Here is a 16366-nt window from a genome sequence, read left to right as displayed (position 1 = left end):
CCTCCGCCGCCGCCGTTGCCGCCGCTGCCGGGCTCCGCTCCGCCTCGCCCGCCCCGAGCCGGCGCTCCCGGCCCTGCCGCGCGTCCCCGGCCGCCGCAGCCCCGGCCCGCGGGCGGTGAGTCCAGCTGGGGCCGCCGCGGGGGGAAGGGGCGGGGGGGGGGGGTCCGGGCTCCGGGTATCCTCCTCGGGGTGCGGGGGTCCGTGCTCCGGGCAGCCTCCGCGGGTGCCGGGGGTCCCGCTCGGGGCATCCTCCCGGGGTGTCGGGAGCATCCGCCGCGGGTGCCGGGGGTCCCGCTCGGGGCATCCACCCCCGGGCGCTGGGAGCAGCCTCCCCGGGTGCCGGGGTCCGTGCTTGGGGCAGCCTCGCTGCGCGCTGGGGGTCCTGCTCGGTGCATCCTCCCCGGGTGCGGGGGGTCCTGCTCGGTGCATCCTCCCCCCGGGTGCACAGGGTCCTGCTCGGTGCATCCTCCCCAGGTGCGGGGGGGTCCTGCTCGGTGCATCCTCCCCGGGTGCGGGGGGGTCCTGCTCGGGGTCTGCTCCCGGGGTGCTGGGGCCGTGCGCGGTGCCCCCTCCGCCCCGGGTTTGGGTGCTGGAGGACCCATCCCTTCCCCACCCGCTGACCTGTGGGATCCCCCTGGCAACACCGGGTCACCTGCCTCCTTCCCAGATTAGCAGGGCCAGGGGGGTGCAGGTGTCCCAGGAGCAGGACCCACTTCTGCAGCATTTCCAGAGCACCACCCCCGGGCTGGCAGTGCTGTCTGGTGGTTAGGATATATATATATATATATAGAGAGAGAGAGAGAGATAGGTGGCCATTAAGAAATCACAGGGTTGGGGTCTGGCTTGCCCCAGGCCGTGCTGGCTTTGGGGCTCCCTGGCAGTGGCAGTACCTGGTGCCCCCTCACTCTCCTTGGCTGTAAAACAGATGCAAACATCCCCTACCCAGCACAGTGCAAATAAAGCACTTGGGTTCCTTGGGAAGAGGTATGGCATTACAGTGCATTTATGCTGCATGATCAACCACTTTTATAATGCCCGTGCTCGAGGGAGTATCTAACCAGAGCCATACATGTTCATGCATTCATCTGTATGGAAACTCTGCAGTTTCTTTCCTGGCTAACGCTGGGGTTGTCTTGCAGAAACCATTTAGTCTGTCTAGACAAGTATGATGGAGAGCAAAGTGCCCAGAGCTGTGAATGATCTGAGCCCGGATATCTCTGCAGGGCTATGTCTGGCGTACAGTGCTCTCCACCTCTGGGTGCTTTTGGCTCTTTGGTTATCAAATGTGCATGGAATAACCGGAGGGTCACACAGGTTTGTTTCCTGTAAGAACAAGGGAAAGAGAATGCAGCCATCGCACACGTGCGTGGAAGGAGTCTTATGAAGTGTTTAACTGGGCTAAAATGAACAGAGAAAATCATGCACCACTAAAAATGATGAATAAATGGGTGGTGAGTGGGAGGAGGGGGAAGGCATATACATTCATCTTGCTTTCTGGAGGGGAGCACAGACCAGGTCATTAATGTTTGTATGGCTCTTTGAGATCCTCAAATAGAAGGCACTACACAAAATAGTAGCATTATGTATGAGCACAGAATATGCAAAATCTTTAGGATACAAGACTGAGACTATGGATAATGTATGTCCTTAATACATATTCATATGAAGAAGGGTGAACTGAAGAGAGCAGCCTTGAACATGAAACAGCATCAGGGGAAAGTGGATGTCTAGGTGTGTTTTAAAAACCTGCAAACATCTGTCTCCATCTTAGGTACATAATGACCTTTACAAATCTAGTTTTTAATCCTGCAAACCTGTCCACACATGAGTTGTCAAGCTGACTTGTCCAAGTAAATGTATTAGAAAGATTTATATGAGGGTGAACTTCCAGGATTGAGCCTTAAAGGCAGTAACGTATCAATCACAGTTACAGGTAGATTCTCTTCAAATAGAGGCGTGTGTGCAGCCCTGAAGGTTTCCACAGCTCCAGGAATGACTCATTCCCAGAGAGACCACACAAAGCATCTGTTTCAGTGTCACAAACATATTCTGGAGACATTACACATATATATTATTGGAATCTGGCAGTACCTGAGGCCAGAAGGATCTTATCTAATTTTATGGTCTGGAACACACAGAGATCTGATTCATTGCTTTGTGGCCATTTAATGCAAAGTCTCTTAATGCAAAGTTAATGCAAAGCATCAGTCTGTGCAAATGACTGCGTTTAGGTCCTTGAGGAAGGCGCTTCAGTGACGAGAATTGTATTTGTACCAGGGTTAAATGCTCCCACGTCTGAATGTCCTCTTTTTCTTCTGCTGCTCTGGACTTTCTTACCCGTTATGAGTGGAACTTCTCGGTCAAGAAAAATCATTTTCCATAGAGGTCAACAAATTGGGAATATTGCTTTCAGGCTGTCTTCTGTGTTATACTGGGGAGGCGAGAATGAGCTAAAAGTAGCAGTAGCAGATAACACTTGCGAATCTCAGGAAAGGAGCTATTAAGGAGCTATTAAGCAACTAGGGCATTTATTGATAATTAGCTAATGCTTGTTATGTTTGGTCTGGGCTTTTCATTTAGGTTGACGGGCTATGAATTTTCTGCACTATCACCGCTTATTTACAGTACTGTGCCTAATTTAAGCAATTAATCAGTTTTAACAGACTTGGCTGATGTCCCTCTGACATGCAGAGTCCAGTTAAATGAATCTGTCTCTAAATACTTCATGAGAGTTGAGAGGGGAAGGGAACCAAATTAACGCTCCTTCCATGCATCTGCCGTCTGCAGGGTATATGAGAGGGACAGAGTTAGAAATGACTTAGAAGTTGACTTATAAAATAAACAACTTTAGAATGGTCAGCCTAAAAAATATACATATACACAATCCAATATATACAATGTTAGGGCCAGATTCCATAAAATCCCAGATAAAACTGTTAAGCATTGGGTGACCTTTTCTGGACCAATACAACATGGGATCCATTCGCCAAGGACCGTTTCTATCGTGTCAGAATATTGCAGTGAACTTGCACGATACTGTGCGATATTGCCTTGGCTTTGGAGCATTACACACTGTCAGCCCCAGGCGTGTCTATCCAAGAAAGCAATGTCAATAGAATAGAGAATAAATGACATATCTGTGAATTACAAAAAGAATAATTCATAGGTAATTTTCAATTACAGAGAATAATTTATAGGTGCCTGATTTGCAAAGAGAATAATTTATGAGTAACTTGAATTGCATATAAAATCCTTTACGGGTTACTGTAACAAAGGGAGTACACTGACTGCTCAGCTCTGATGTGTTGAGCCTGGAAAAACCACCTCTCTTGTGCACCCCGGCATGCCGTCCAGGCGGCCAAGTGTCCGGCTTAGCTCCCATCCCTTCGGGATTCCCTGCCCAGGGTGGCCCCATCCATGTCCCGCGGGGACCCTGGGGGCTGCCCTGGTGGCACAACCTCACGTTTTGCACTACAGAGATCAGCATAGCCCCTTCGTAGCATCCAGTAACAGGGTGCTCTTTATTTTGGAAAAAGTATACTGTGAGCAACTGGCTGCGAGTTGGAATAATACAATTCAGACTGGAAATAGGATGCTTTTTTAAAGTGGTGAGAATAGAGAATGGAGTGGAAGTGGTAAGCGTCTTCATTTGCAGATCTTTAAATTGGCATTCCTTATTTTGAGGATTTCCTCAAGTTCAGCTACAAGTTAGTGGCCTTTTAAATAATAAGGCTTACTTTCTCCTCTGCAGGACTCACGGGTAAAATTCCAAGGTTTGTCATTAAGCAAGAGGCCTGAAAACTAAAAAAAAAATAGTTTTTTTGTTTTGGTTTGGTTTGTTTTTTTTTTTTTTTTTTGCTTTAAAGATTATGAATCTATCCAGCTTGTTTTAGGAAGCTTTGCTGTTGATTCAAAGTATATTTTATTTTTATTTTTTTTAGTTTCCCTTGCACTTTTGCTCTTCTTTTTTTTCAGTTCTTGATTTCTCCTTCTTCTATACCTGAGGGGCACAAGGAGGCATTGGTGCTTTCACTTCAGCATCACCACCTTGGTATTTTAAACACTGAGAAAAACCAAACGCCTGTCTAAGCCAATGTGCCATGCCTTGCCGAGGCATCGCATCAGAGCGTGCTGCATCCCTTACACGCACGCTGAAAATTACAAAGCCCTTTTGCACCGCTTCAGTTAATGACACACTACACCCATATATTAGATCAGGCGCAAATAACATCTACTATAGTTAATGTTGTAAAACGGTTTCCTTTTTAAACTGCTAACGACGTCCATAAAAATTTTCTGAAACATTAGTTTTCTCTAGTGAAGTATTTTAGAAAATCTTCTTAAATAAAAATAATCATGTTGGGCTTGGAGAATGTAATGGGTCATAGCTGTTCTGTTGGAGGCAAAACCAGAGAGTACAGGAGAGGGAGATAACTCCAGACCAGGCATTGCAAATGAATTCCTCTGCTTGAGGTTTCAAGCTACTGAGTGCAGTCATGGACATCTTTGGGCTTGGTGGATGTTCACAGCACGCCGGTGCTCGTAGATGGGGAAAGCTGGTACGGGGTGAATGTTCCCTTTTAGGAAGCCTTGGGAAACAATGTATATCCCACAGCTTTGGGTACACACTATATCCCTTGAGAGAGCCCGGGGGAACATACGCCAACAGACTGTGCGCTCATTGTACTCGCTGTTGCATACATCCACTCTTCACTACTTCCCATTTAGAAAAGAAAAATCTATTCATTTTCCAACCAACTCCCCCTCCCGCATACCCACGCTACATTTACTCACCAGGAAGTGCTGGGGAAAGCAGCTTGCGCTTCTCAGAAATCATCTTTGACAAGAGCAGTCTCAACCTGGACCATCACAGAGACTTTCCTAGGACGGTTCTGCAAAGTACTGCATGAGTCTGCAGAGGATCTCCTTGATTTCCTTGGAAGCAGTAGACAGCCAGATCACACCCTCAGTGATTTTAATATAGCTAATGGTTTCCATGTGTAAGTTCTGCCTATCACCAGTATTTCAAGTTTATGCAGAATAAGTAAAATCTTGGCCCTACTTAACCCCACGGCCAAACTCCTGATGACTTCAGTGGGACTATGAATCTCATTTTACCCTCCCAAGTCTGGAAGCAAATCAGAGCTGCAGAGATTTTGCTAATAAAGTGCAATACAACCTCACCTGAACTCTTGTTTCTACCTGTAAAAATCAGCAGAAGCAATTTGGCAACACACAGAGGTGGCTGAGAAAGCGTTGTAGGTCTTATCTCTAAGCTGCTATTGGATTAGGCCCCCAGTACCACTTCAGGTCCCACTGTGCTATCTGCAGTCAGGCGTTGATACTAGCAAAATACAACGCTTGCAGGAATAAAAGAAAACTGCTTACCCATTCCCTCTCCTTTGCTACCTACTGGTAGTGCCAAAAAAGAGCATACAGAATGAGACTTTGTTAAGGACTGCTTATGCATACAGGTATCTTCCCAAGGGTTACTTGGTTAGATGTAAAGAAATTATATATTAATTTTATTAAGCTGCCATCTTTCTCTTTTGGCACAAACTACCAGAGCTGTCTCTGAGTAACTGAGGGAAGAATTGGGATCCTGTTGGTACTATTTTTTTTAAGTATTGAATTCATTGTTATATCGCTGTTCCCAAGAGCCACTGAAAGTCACTTGACAGAGCTAGGCTGCAAAGCTACTTAAATTATAGACTTAACCAGTTCCTTCTAAAATATTTCACCTCTTTTTTTTTCTTCTTCCTGTGGTCACATGCTGTTGTTGAATGGTGATGGTCAGCAGCTTACAGATTTTCTTATGCACCCAGGAAGCTCATCTGGTTTCTTTTAAAATAGCCTTAACTTACCTAATAGAAGATAGTACTCCTCTGCAGAAACCCAGCGCTGTGTGTGTGTGTGTACACATATACTTTCATTCTGCTGTACGCGAAGTGATGGAGCCCTTACTTGTGCCAAGATCCTAAGACTCGAGAAGAAGCACATTACGATTTGTTGACCGCTTTTCCAGCACATGCTTTTTTTTCCACAGCATAACTCAAAGGCCTAAGGGCTTTTTCTTTAAGCTATGCATTTCAGACAATTTCTGGCTTAGACTCCCATATTGGTCATGGATTTCTTGCGTGGAAATGTGTGCAGTAAATACGATACTCCAGAACGCTTTGGATTCACTGTGCACATACTGACCATGTGCGTAATATCCACGTACTGGTCAGTCAACCTCTGGTATCAGCCTTGCATGCACCGTGGAGTCAGGGCTATGCATGCACAGTGTTCATAGCCAGGAGTCCAGATGCTGGTGGCTCTGCCCAAATTACTGTTCCAAAATACTCTAATTCTACTTGGCATGATCTCTTTGCAAAAAACAAATGTCTTTGGAAAACCCAGACATACAGTAGCCATAGGGGTAGCACTGTTTCCTCTCTTTCTCTGCTCTCTCCAAGATACTCACTGGGATCTTCATAGATGCATGATCTGCAATGGGAAACAGAGGTCAGGTGCCCAACCTCTGCAGCTCTTTGGAAAACGCTGGCCTTAGTACCCTGGAAAGGATATTTCCGGGATGCTATGAATGAATTTCTTTTTGCTGCGGGCTTTTATTTGCTCTTTATTTACCACTTAGCATCATCACCAGCGTTCTTGATGCTAACACAGCATGACATGAAGTTGCTCATGAAGTGACATGATGGCAGTGGGCCCGTAAGTATCTAGCTAGAGCAGTACAACCGACAAACACAAGTCATGCGTGCCACGTCCCACCTGCACATCAGGCTGGCCATATCTTGCAGCCTGACGACAGCGCTGTGAGCTAGCAGACAACCCGGGTCAGTACCTAAGAGTGAGGATTAAAAGCTCTTAGAGGGAATGGTCAACAGTGCATAGCTGCTTTTACTGGTGTTAGATCAGTCAGAAGTTTAGGCTTAGGGCTGCCAGATGGCATGCCCTAAAAATAAAGAGGAAGATCTACCTCTTATTTCCTCCTGCCCTGGATTTCTGTGCCTTTGAGAGCCCCAACACCAGTGAGTTTTAGCTAAAGCAGAAAGGAGCACCACTTCTCAATGACACACGAGGGCTAGTGCAGCCAGATGTCTGCAAATACACAGGGATATTTGCCATGTTATTGGGACTTTGGGATGGGTCACAAAAAAAAAAAAAAAAAAAAAAAGACAAAAAATAACCCAAACAAGATGATTTAATCTAGATGTCTGGTAGCAATAATGGGGCTACACATTCTTGAGCACCATCTACTGGTACGTTGCCCATAAACCAGAGACATACGTGCCGATGTGGAGCACCCTGCATCAGCTGTCGTCACACACAAGCGTAGGGCTCCCGGCCAGCTCCAAGCACAGCACTGCCGAGCACCCAGTCAAACCATGTGTTTGGGATCTCGGGACAAACCGCTCTGAGAGCAAAGGCTTTTCGCAAGGCCATGTGCTGATGGTTGTATCCACTCCTCCACGCAGTGCCGCAACCTGTGGGTATCTCCAAAATGCTGCAATGCAAACACGCTCAGGAATTCAGCTTCGGGCCCCGGGCTCTGAAGGATGCTCTGATCTCAACCAACCCAGCCCTGCAGGAGCTCTACGCCAAAGCTTTCTCCAGTGCGGAGAAGCTGTTCCTTTCAGAAGCCTACAACCCCCAGAGAACGCTCTTCTGCACGCTGCTTATCAGGACGGCTTTCGACTGGCTCCTTAGCCATCCCGACGCCCCCGAAGACTTTGAAACTTTCTACCACTCCATGCTGAGGAGGAAGCAGAATTTCTATCGAAAGCACATTTACCTGCAGCCTATAGGTAATGTGGGCTAAGAAAACATGGTGTCTTGACTGAGCTACTCAGAAAGGGAGGGAGGTGGGTGGTGCTGAGCACACTAATACCCATCGGCCTCTTCTAAGGACTAACCTGTGAAAGGCAACTGCCACCGTAAAGATAAATTTGTAATACCAAATGCTCTGACATGCCTCCAACCCGGGGTCATAAACTATGATGACAACTGTCAGTAAACATCTCCTGTAAATGCCATGGGTGAGACATGTTATGAATATCACCTTTGGGTGAGACATGTTGTGAATATATTATAGATAGATATATGTAGGTAAAACAATGCCGGATAAAACAGCAGTTCTGGCACTCCTCATAATTTAAAAGCCCATTTATCTTTGCAATATCCCTGCCAGTTCATGAAAAATAAACATTTCCCCCCCCCCCCCCACACCCTCCAGGTTAATCTTTCTGCACAACTTATCTCAGAAAAAACCTTCCTGGAGCATCTGCTCTGTTACGAGAGATAGCAGTCATTCCTTGAGCAGCTCCTCTGAAAGAGCCCCCGCTTCTCCTTCAATATCTATATAACCATCTCCAGATGTCTGCCCCATCCCATAGTAAGCAATTAACTTCAGAATGAGCCAGCCTTTCTTTTCTCCAATTGCTGCAGCCAGCCCTAGAAACCCCCCTTGAGACCTCCTGGTTCACCCTGACTTCAAGGAACTGATCACACAGCTTCTCTCCGTAGACCTAATCGAAGGGCCTGCGGGGCTCCTGCTGCTGGACTCCCTCCAAAGCTGCGTCGAGTCTTTCTTCCTGGGCCTCCGCGTAAAGTGCCTTCCCTCCATTCCCGTCTCTTCGATCCACTGCTGCTACCGCCACAGCCGGGACTCGGACCGAGTGCAGCTGCACGCAGGTAAGGCCTGGCAGAGCGGAGCCAGCACGGACATCGGCTTGGCACGCTGGCACGAGCGCTGCCTTCGGAAATGCCTGAAATATCCCTCTGCCGCCGGAGCAGGGAGGGGGGAGGAAGGGAGTGAGAAGGGAGAAATCCTGTTGCTGTGGAAAACCCAGAACTTTGAGCCTGGAAAAAAGAATTAAAAAACAAAGTAACTTTCATCATATTTTCCTCTCCTGTTTGCATTTATCAGTGTTGTTGCGTTTAGATCCAGCACTGCAAAGCGGCTAAATCAGCTCGAAGGGGAAGGGCTGGAGATTTCATGTACCCTGAGCTCTCCCACCTCTTGTCCAAAGCCAAAGTAAATCAGTAGCCTGGGTAGTGCAGGTGGGGACTTCACTGGCCTTTCATGTTAGGAAATTAGGGTTCAAGTGTCACACGGATCCCTAGAGAGATGGGTTTACCGGCTGCCAAACTCCTGCTGCACAAACATCCCTTTGGAACAGGCGGTTTCCGGGTACCAGGGAAGCCTGTGCTCGGCAAAGACCTAGCACTGCAGCGGTGGGGCTGCTACAGGCCAGCTCTCAAATGCCTGCAGGGAAATTCCTACGGTTCCAGGCACTTATTTCCATGGATTAGTGCTGAATTCACCCAGCAACAAAAACAAGAATCTACCCTTAGTTTTTCTTGGGTTTAACTCAGTGTTCAGCATCACCTCAAAGGAGGTTAGGTCTGCTCATACTCCAGTTTGAGGGAAAGGGCCATACAGCAGGGCTTCTCCATCCAAGATACCGAGTCCAGCAGCTCTGCCAACCTGTGGCTTGGATTACAGGCTCCTTTCTGTTAGCAGGAGGAAATCTGGCTCTTGCATGCCTTCCAGGGATGCTTCCCTTTAATGAACATCTCTCTTGTGTTTGACCAGATGGGATCCTGAATTTCCTGAAGAACAACAAGCCCATGGATGCCCTGTGTGTCCTGGGACTCACACTGCTGGACCTTTACCCATGTGAGACCTGGAGCTTCACCTTCAGCAAATTCCTGCCAGGACAAGGTGGGATTTGCATCTGATGATCTCCTAGCACAGGATGCAAAAAAAACTATACCAAAAAGCCTTCCCTGGGAGACTAGAAAAGCCAAATTTTATCCTCAAAATTTTAGTCAGCTCCTTGATAAGAGGAACTGGGGTTTTTTTGTTTTTTTGTTTGTTTTTTCTCTGATTTAAAATGAGGTGAGTTAGGGCTCAGGTGGCTGATTTAGGCAAAGGAACCTGATGTGCTAGAAACCCTTTGGGAAGCACGTCCCGATGCATGCTGCGCAGTGAAGTGCAGCGTGCTAAACTGGATTGTGCTACAGCAACTTTCTTTTCATGCTACCTAAGGTGAGAGGCAGTCACAAGGGAGCCGGTGCCTCACTGGTGTGTGCCTTTCTTTACAGAAGTAGGAGTCTGCAGCTTTGCCAGATTTTCTGGGGATTTCCCCCAGGCTGGTTGTAGCAGCTTGACTCCCCTCACGCGGAAGGAACGGTTATGCAAAGTCAGCGAGGAAAGCAGAGACCGGACATTGCCGTTCAGCGCCCTGGAGATGGTCCAGTGCTGTAAGGTAGGACTAGCAACCTCCTGCACCCCACGATTCTTGCAATGTAGGATTTATATTTCAGGCCTGGGTAAAACGCATCTCCATCCCATGGAGCAGGGGTGGTGGAAGCAGGAAGCTTGAATGACCACGTGCTGCTGCGATCTTTGCTTTCCTGAAAGGTGACCTGCCACGAGATCTGCCACCTGATGGGGCTGGGGACCTGCCGCTGGCTGCAGTGCATCATGCAGGGCGCGCTGAGCCTCGACGAAGCCCTGCTGCGGCCCCTGGAGCCGTGTCCCATCTGCCTCCGCAAGCTGCAGTACGTCGTGGGCTTCAAACTCGTCGAGCGCTACAGGGTGAGAGACAGACCCAGCAGCTCGTCCTGAGCAGGGGGGGACGCGGAGCACAGCCGCCGGGCAGCTCACCCCGACTCGCGGGGCCACACGTGCTGCAGCAGCACATTAAACGTGGACGCTGCTCTCGGTGCGAGTTGCTAAGGGGCAAAGCTGATGCCTAAATAAGGGGGTATATTGTACACAGCCTGTGACTGTCTCTTAGCACTTTACACGATCTCTAGAGCTTTCGGCTGCAATGTTCATGTCAGGAGACAGTGCAACAGTCCTACCCCATTTTACGACTCCGGAAAACAAGGCCAGGAAGGGTGGGCAGATGTCAAGCCAGAGCAAGTGTGCCCAGAGCTGCAGGGAGATGCAGTGATTGCCACCTCTGTGCCCTTTCCTATGTGCCAGCACAGTTTTCTGCCTCTTTGGGGCTGTTTGGAACAGAGAGAAAATATTAGGTGGGTTCTGTGCTGCAGTTCCTCTGTTTAAAGATATAAGGAAGGATCCCAAGTTATTACATAGGGTAATCCATAATCAAGGGAGGGTCTCAGACTGATCTTTTGCCTCTCTCCCCGCCCCAAGCTGCTAACACCACATTTCGGCACCATCAAGAACAGTGCTAACACTGCCTTGGCACTAGAAAGGGGTGTCTGTCCCTGTTGTCTGAAGAGCCAGACTCAGTAGCCAAATGGCTGGTGGATTATAAATAATCCTACCGCTCTTACTCCGTAGCCTATCTGCTCCTTGGCTGTAATTTCCCCCATCTGACATGCGTCATGCTCAGAGACAGGATTTTCCATGGCTGCTTATTTTAAAGCCTGTGGATTTTAAGTGTAACAGATCCGTGCAGAATGAGAACAGGGATGCTGCTCGTTTCATTCGGCTTGCAGACAGTCGCACAGAGGCACGCCAAAGCGCGTGGCCAAAGAACAAGCTCGTGTGGTTTTGTTGCTTGTCCGTGTGCCCGCCGCACTGCCGGACCCATCTCTGACTCTGTGGCCGTTTGGCCCTTGCTTATGTCTGAGAGAGCCCCCACATTGCCCCGAACGCCAGAGGAATAAACAGCAGCCCAACCTGCCAGCGTCCAGTTATTGCTTCCTAGAAGAGACCGGCCATCTGCATTAAGCATCTCTAGAAACGTTGTCCCCTCACAACTGCAGTTAATGCTCTAATTGGCTCAGCATCCCTTGGCCACCATGAGCACAAACCTGAGGAAAGGACACACTTCCCGAATGCCGCACCTGCTCCCTTGACAACGACAAGCTCAGCTAGGCAGAGCAAAGCCTCAATAGCCCAGCTGTCACGATCTCCGTAAGGGCTTCGCTACCGCATCGAGGCAAGGGGTAAAACGCTGGAGATGGATTAGATAGTTAAGTAACTGGACAGACGAGACCACAGAGCATTTGGACACTAAGATCAGAAAGCAAAGTTACTTGCAAACCGTGTTTTGAGGGGCTGTGGCTGGCCAAGTGCAAGTTCGAAGTCACATTTGGACAACAGGCAAGAATCCCACCACCACCACCACATAACAGCCCCAGACAGTAATAAATAAGGGAAATGCCAGACAAAACCTCTTTCTCCCAAGAAGCAGGTAATGTTGCTAAAGTCAGTGACCGAGTCAAGGTTATAGGCAGGAGAGCACGTAGGACTGGAAACCAGTTGCTACGTAAGAGGATGAGCCCCTCCATGTATTTATCTGAGTTGCACTCAGAAACATGCTGCATTTAGAGCTGCTTACTCCAGTATGAGTTATCTTGAAACCTGAAAGCAAAATAATTCACACTGTGTTTCCTCACCATGACCGAAGTTCTAGTTCCACCTGTTCTAGTTCCATCTAGCACGTATATTAGTTTGCAGTATTTGTAGCGGCCGCACTGCAAAAAACCCAAAGCCTGGGCAGTTTCTGGAGCTTGGGTGAGCGGCATAGAACGGCTACACCCTCACCGTGTTACCAGCAGTATTGGCAACCTTTCACAAGCTTTCTAGCTTGAGTGCAGATACTGGTTCACCAGAGCTAAACCACTAATTTTTGAGGACTAGAGCTTGGCTAGGGAAAAGGTTCACGTTTTAAGTCTAGCTCATGCCGCAGGAAGCACATTGCTCTAGCTCACCGCTGTTGGTTCTTGGTGGACTGTTGTAGTACAGCTTAGACTTGCTCCCAGGCACAGCGTGGCTGCACTGCTCCCGGGGTTACCATGCCCCAGGCTTGAAAAATTCCCATAGGGAATCAATCAAGTTAGCTTTGCTAAGGATGCACTCTCCGGCCAGTGTGGAAAAGAGCAGTTTGTCTTAAGACTGCAGCAAACCGGAGGTAGCTGTAGGTGCCCACAGCGCAGCGGTCCCTACCTCCACACGCACCTCCGTCCCGACGGCTGCGGTGCAGCGGTTTGTACGTCAGCCGCGCGGAGAGGAGCTGCTGGTGTTGCTGAGCGCGGCCTGACCCGGAGCGCAAACCGGAGCCCCGCGAAACGTCAGGCGACGGTTTTTGTTCCTGGTGATTTGCGTGGTGTGGGCATCCATTTAAAACACTCCTGCAGGAGAAAACTGTGAAGAGGTTATCCCTTCCCGGTTAAGCACGAGAACCGAAAAATGAGGCCACAGCCACGAAAATCCTTCACAACTTCGAATCAAATAACCCAGAGGCAGAGAGACAGGAAAGCTTTTTTGGTTTTTGTAGTGATCTTGGGTCAATTATCCCCTGCTTTTGACTTAAATAATCCATCCTCATCTCCACAGCTTTTTCTCTTCTTGGGAATTATGCTTCATAACGGTTGTGACTCTTTCTGAAATTCACTGGTCTTGGGGATTTTAAGAGATACCGTAACATTATGGGCTGGCTGCGGCTTCCAAACAGCATCGCTGCCCCTTTCCCTCGCCTGGCTCCTATCGCCGTGTCTGGTGCCCTCTTTGTTCCTGAAACCCGGGGGAGGGAAGGGACGCTGGAGGTGGGACGAGGCAGGGGGAAAGTTGTCCCTTTGCATTTTTTCTTGCCCCAGAGGGAGGGGGCAGGGTGGCTTAACTTAGCTGAAAGAGTCCATTTTATTCCTGTATGAAATTCTTCCCCGAGGCCCCATGCACAGACTGAAAGGAGAAACAGGGCCGGCTTCTCCCACCCACTCAAATTGAGCTCTTTATCTTTTCTGTCACTTGCCTAAAGAGAGAGCAGTAGGGGAGGAGAGGGGGAAGGGAGCTGCGTAGGGCTGGGGAACTGGGTGGCACAGGACAGCCCAGGGCTCACCCTGAGCCGAGCACACGTGGACCTGGCAGCACCCAGCACGCCACGGGGGACAGCTCGACTTCATATTCCTTAACTGCCACCACTGTGCTTCTCAGAGCAATTGCAGGGCTGTGCAAAGCTATCAGCTGGGAGCTGTAGCAAATAAAGATAGGGAAAGAGGCCACGAGGGTGTGAAAAAGCTGAAAAACACACAGAAAAACCCCAACACATGCCAACAAGCCAGACAAAGAGATCACCTTTTATCCGGTGACGACTGGAGTACCGTGATTCATTCCCCAGGGCTTAAGGAATAAATGTGCCAGAAGCAACCCCTTGTATGCCCCGTTGCAGCATTTAATATTTAGAAAGGAAATTGTCTCAGACATTTTCCTTTCATTAATTCTTTCCTGGAGCCCAGCCTTCCCTCTTGTGCACTTCAGCTTCACAGGCAAGGAGCTGTTCTTAGCAATAAAGTGCACATTGCCACAGGAGCTAGTAACACGATGAAACAAGACTCTTCATCTTTATCTTAATACCGAGCCGGCTTCCTCCAGAGCGGTACCGGCTCGGCTCTGGCAGAGATCACGTGCACCCGGGGGAGGGAGTTTGTGCTGTGTCTCAGTGGGGCAGATACAGTCCACATCTGACCGGGAGGCAGCTCTGCTGCAGACATGGGCCCCAAGAAAAAGAGGGAGCAAAAAGCCCCTGCTTTATAGGGTAACCGTGAGCTGTCTGAACCCTCCTTCTCCTAGCAGAGAGCAGCATCTCAAACCGAGGCACCCGAGATGACCAGGTTTATCCGACAAACCTTGGGAAAGGCATACCTGTTTTCCCTCGTTCTCTAAAACAAAACCGTTTCTCCTCTCCTTGCAGAAGCTCTACGCTTGGACGCAGACCATGCTGTCCAGCTGGCCAAGGCAAGAGTCGGCAGAGCTGTCGGCCTCCGAGGACCTCCTTCCCTTCAGCTCAGACTCCGGCATGTGCTGCGAGAACGACTCCGAGGCGGTGACCTCCTTGTCCGAGCCGCTGACGCCTGACACGTGCAGCCAGGCCCTCTCCATCGGACAGGAGCTGGAGCAGGACGAGCGCTCGTGCTCGCTGGCGGAGGTGCCCGGCCAGGCGCAGCTCGCCGCCCGGCCCGCGGACACCATTAAGGAGTACGAGCTGTGGCTGGAGACGTGCATCGCGGCCCTGGAGAGGAACGTCTCCGAGGAGGAACTGGCGCAGGTGGACGAGACTGTGGATGCCCTGGCAAAGTGGGAGATGTTCACAGGACAGCTGCCTGCTATGAAGAAGGATCTGCCCTTTGCTAGGGACAACACGGGGCTACGGAAAGTTCTCGGAGACAAATTTTCCTCCCTGCGGAGGAAACTGAGTTCAAGAAAACTGTCCAAAGGGGAATCATCCCCTCATCGCTGGAGGTGGGAGGAAAACTAGCGTGGGTCCGCCTTAGGTCAGGCTCACATGGCTTTGGTTACGTTATTGCCCTGCTTCTGCTCTTTCTCAACACAAGTTGTTGCTATCAGAGAGAAACAGGAGCTCCCCACAGGAATAAAAGGTGTTTCTTTTTCTGAGATTCCTAATGTATATTTTTGATGCGATCTATTGTCCTCCAGGTGCTTTTCCTACGCTGGCCTAAAGCCGCAGCGCAGCTCCAAACCCACGCCAAGGTCTGTGTGGGCACTTGCATTTTGAGGCCATGTTTCAAGGACCGTGCTCAACACTAGACGTATCCAGGCAGGAGCTCGGGTCACCCGAACAAACAGTCCCAAGCTAAGCCAGGGCAGCTCTCCCCCAGACACAGAGCTCCCCCCTACTCAGCATCTCAGTCTGAAGCACAGATATCACTTCTCCCTCTCCTTTGCCCCCATCCCACGTGTTCCTCTCTGTCCAGGTCTCTTCCCCATCTGCCGGCGGCTGTGCCGAGTGCTGCCGAGGCTGACGGGCTCCTGCTAGGGGCCGGGGGCAGAGGTGGGGGACAGGCACGGAGCGCGGCGAGTGAAGCCGAGCGATCGCTGGCCGCTGCTCCGCCGTGAAGAATAGCGTTAGTGTGACGGCCGTCTTCTGGCGGGCGCGCAAGGGGATCTCCGGAGCCGCTCCGCTCAAACAGATCCGGGCTTGGAGCCGTGAGTGGGAACTACTCACTTCCTCTGGAGACTGGCACGGGAGAGCAAAACCTCTGAAAACATTCACACACTCGTTGATTATTAACCCCAGAGGGAGCTGCACATGGATCCTCGCTGCCCCGGGAAGCTGAAACACCGGCCCTTTCCCCCTTCTCCAGCACGCAGGTCACCCACCGAAGAGGAACGGGTGCTGGGCTGGCAAGGGCAGCTCTGGAGCCCGCTTCGCCAGCGCCAGGGCAGGCCGGGCCTCACCGGCTATTTATAGACAGAGCTCAAGGGGCGGACGGGGTTTGGGGCTCTGGGGAAGGCCGACCTCTCCGTCCCAGCTCAGTGCTCGCAGCGGCCACAGCCAAGCTTCGGCTTTCTCCCGTCTAAAAATACCTTTGAATTAGCCGCCCAAAGGAGAGGCAAGCAGGGAGGCTGAGCCCA

General features: G+C 50.0%; 1 protein-coding gene across 1 annotated transcript; it reads left to right on the top strand.

Moving 5' to 3' along the window:
- The first annotated feature begins 45 nt into the window (after positions 1 to 45).
- Positions 46 to 15387, top strand: AMZ1 (archaelysin family metallopeptidase 1). The gene is made up of 7 exons (XM_064520168.1): positions 46 to 115; positions 7482 to 7811; positions 8530 to 8697; positions 9602 to 9730; positions 10114 to 10277; positions 10433 to 10609; positions 14685 to 15387. Exons 2-7 carry the CDS (start codon positions 7508 to 7510, stop codon positions 15246 to 15248), a joined length of 1506 nt encoding a protein of 501 aa, XP_064376238.1. The 5' UTR covers positions 46 to 115; positions 7482 to 7507; the 3' UTR covers positions 15249 to 15387.
- The last annotated feature ends 979 nt before the right edge of the window (positions 15388 to 16366 follow it).

The sequence above is a fragment of the Dromaius novaehollandiae genome, chromosome 14 (genome assembly GCF_036370855.1).
Source record: "Dromaius novaehollandiae isolate bDroNov1 chromosome 14, bDroNov1.hap1, whole genome shotgun sequence".
NCBI classification, from domain to species: Eukaryota; Metazoa; Chordata; class Aves; order Casuariiformes; family Dromaiidae; genus Dromaius; species Dromaius novaehollandiae.
Note: the sequence above shows the minus strand (reverse complement) of the source record. Positions and strands in the feature narration are given on the sequence as shown.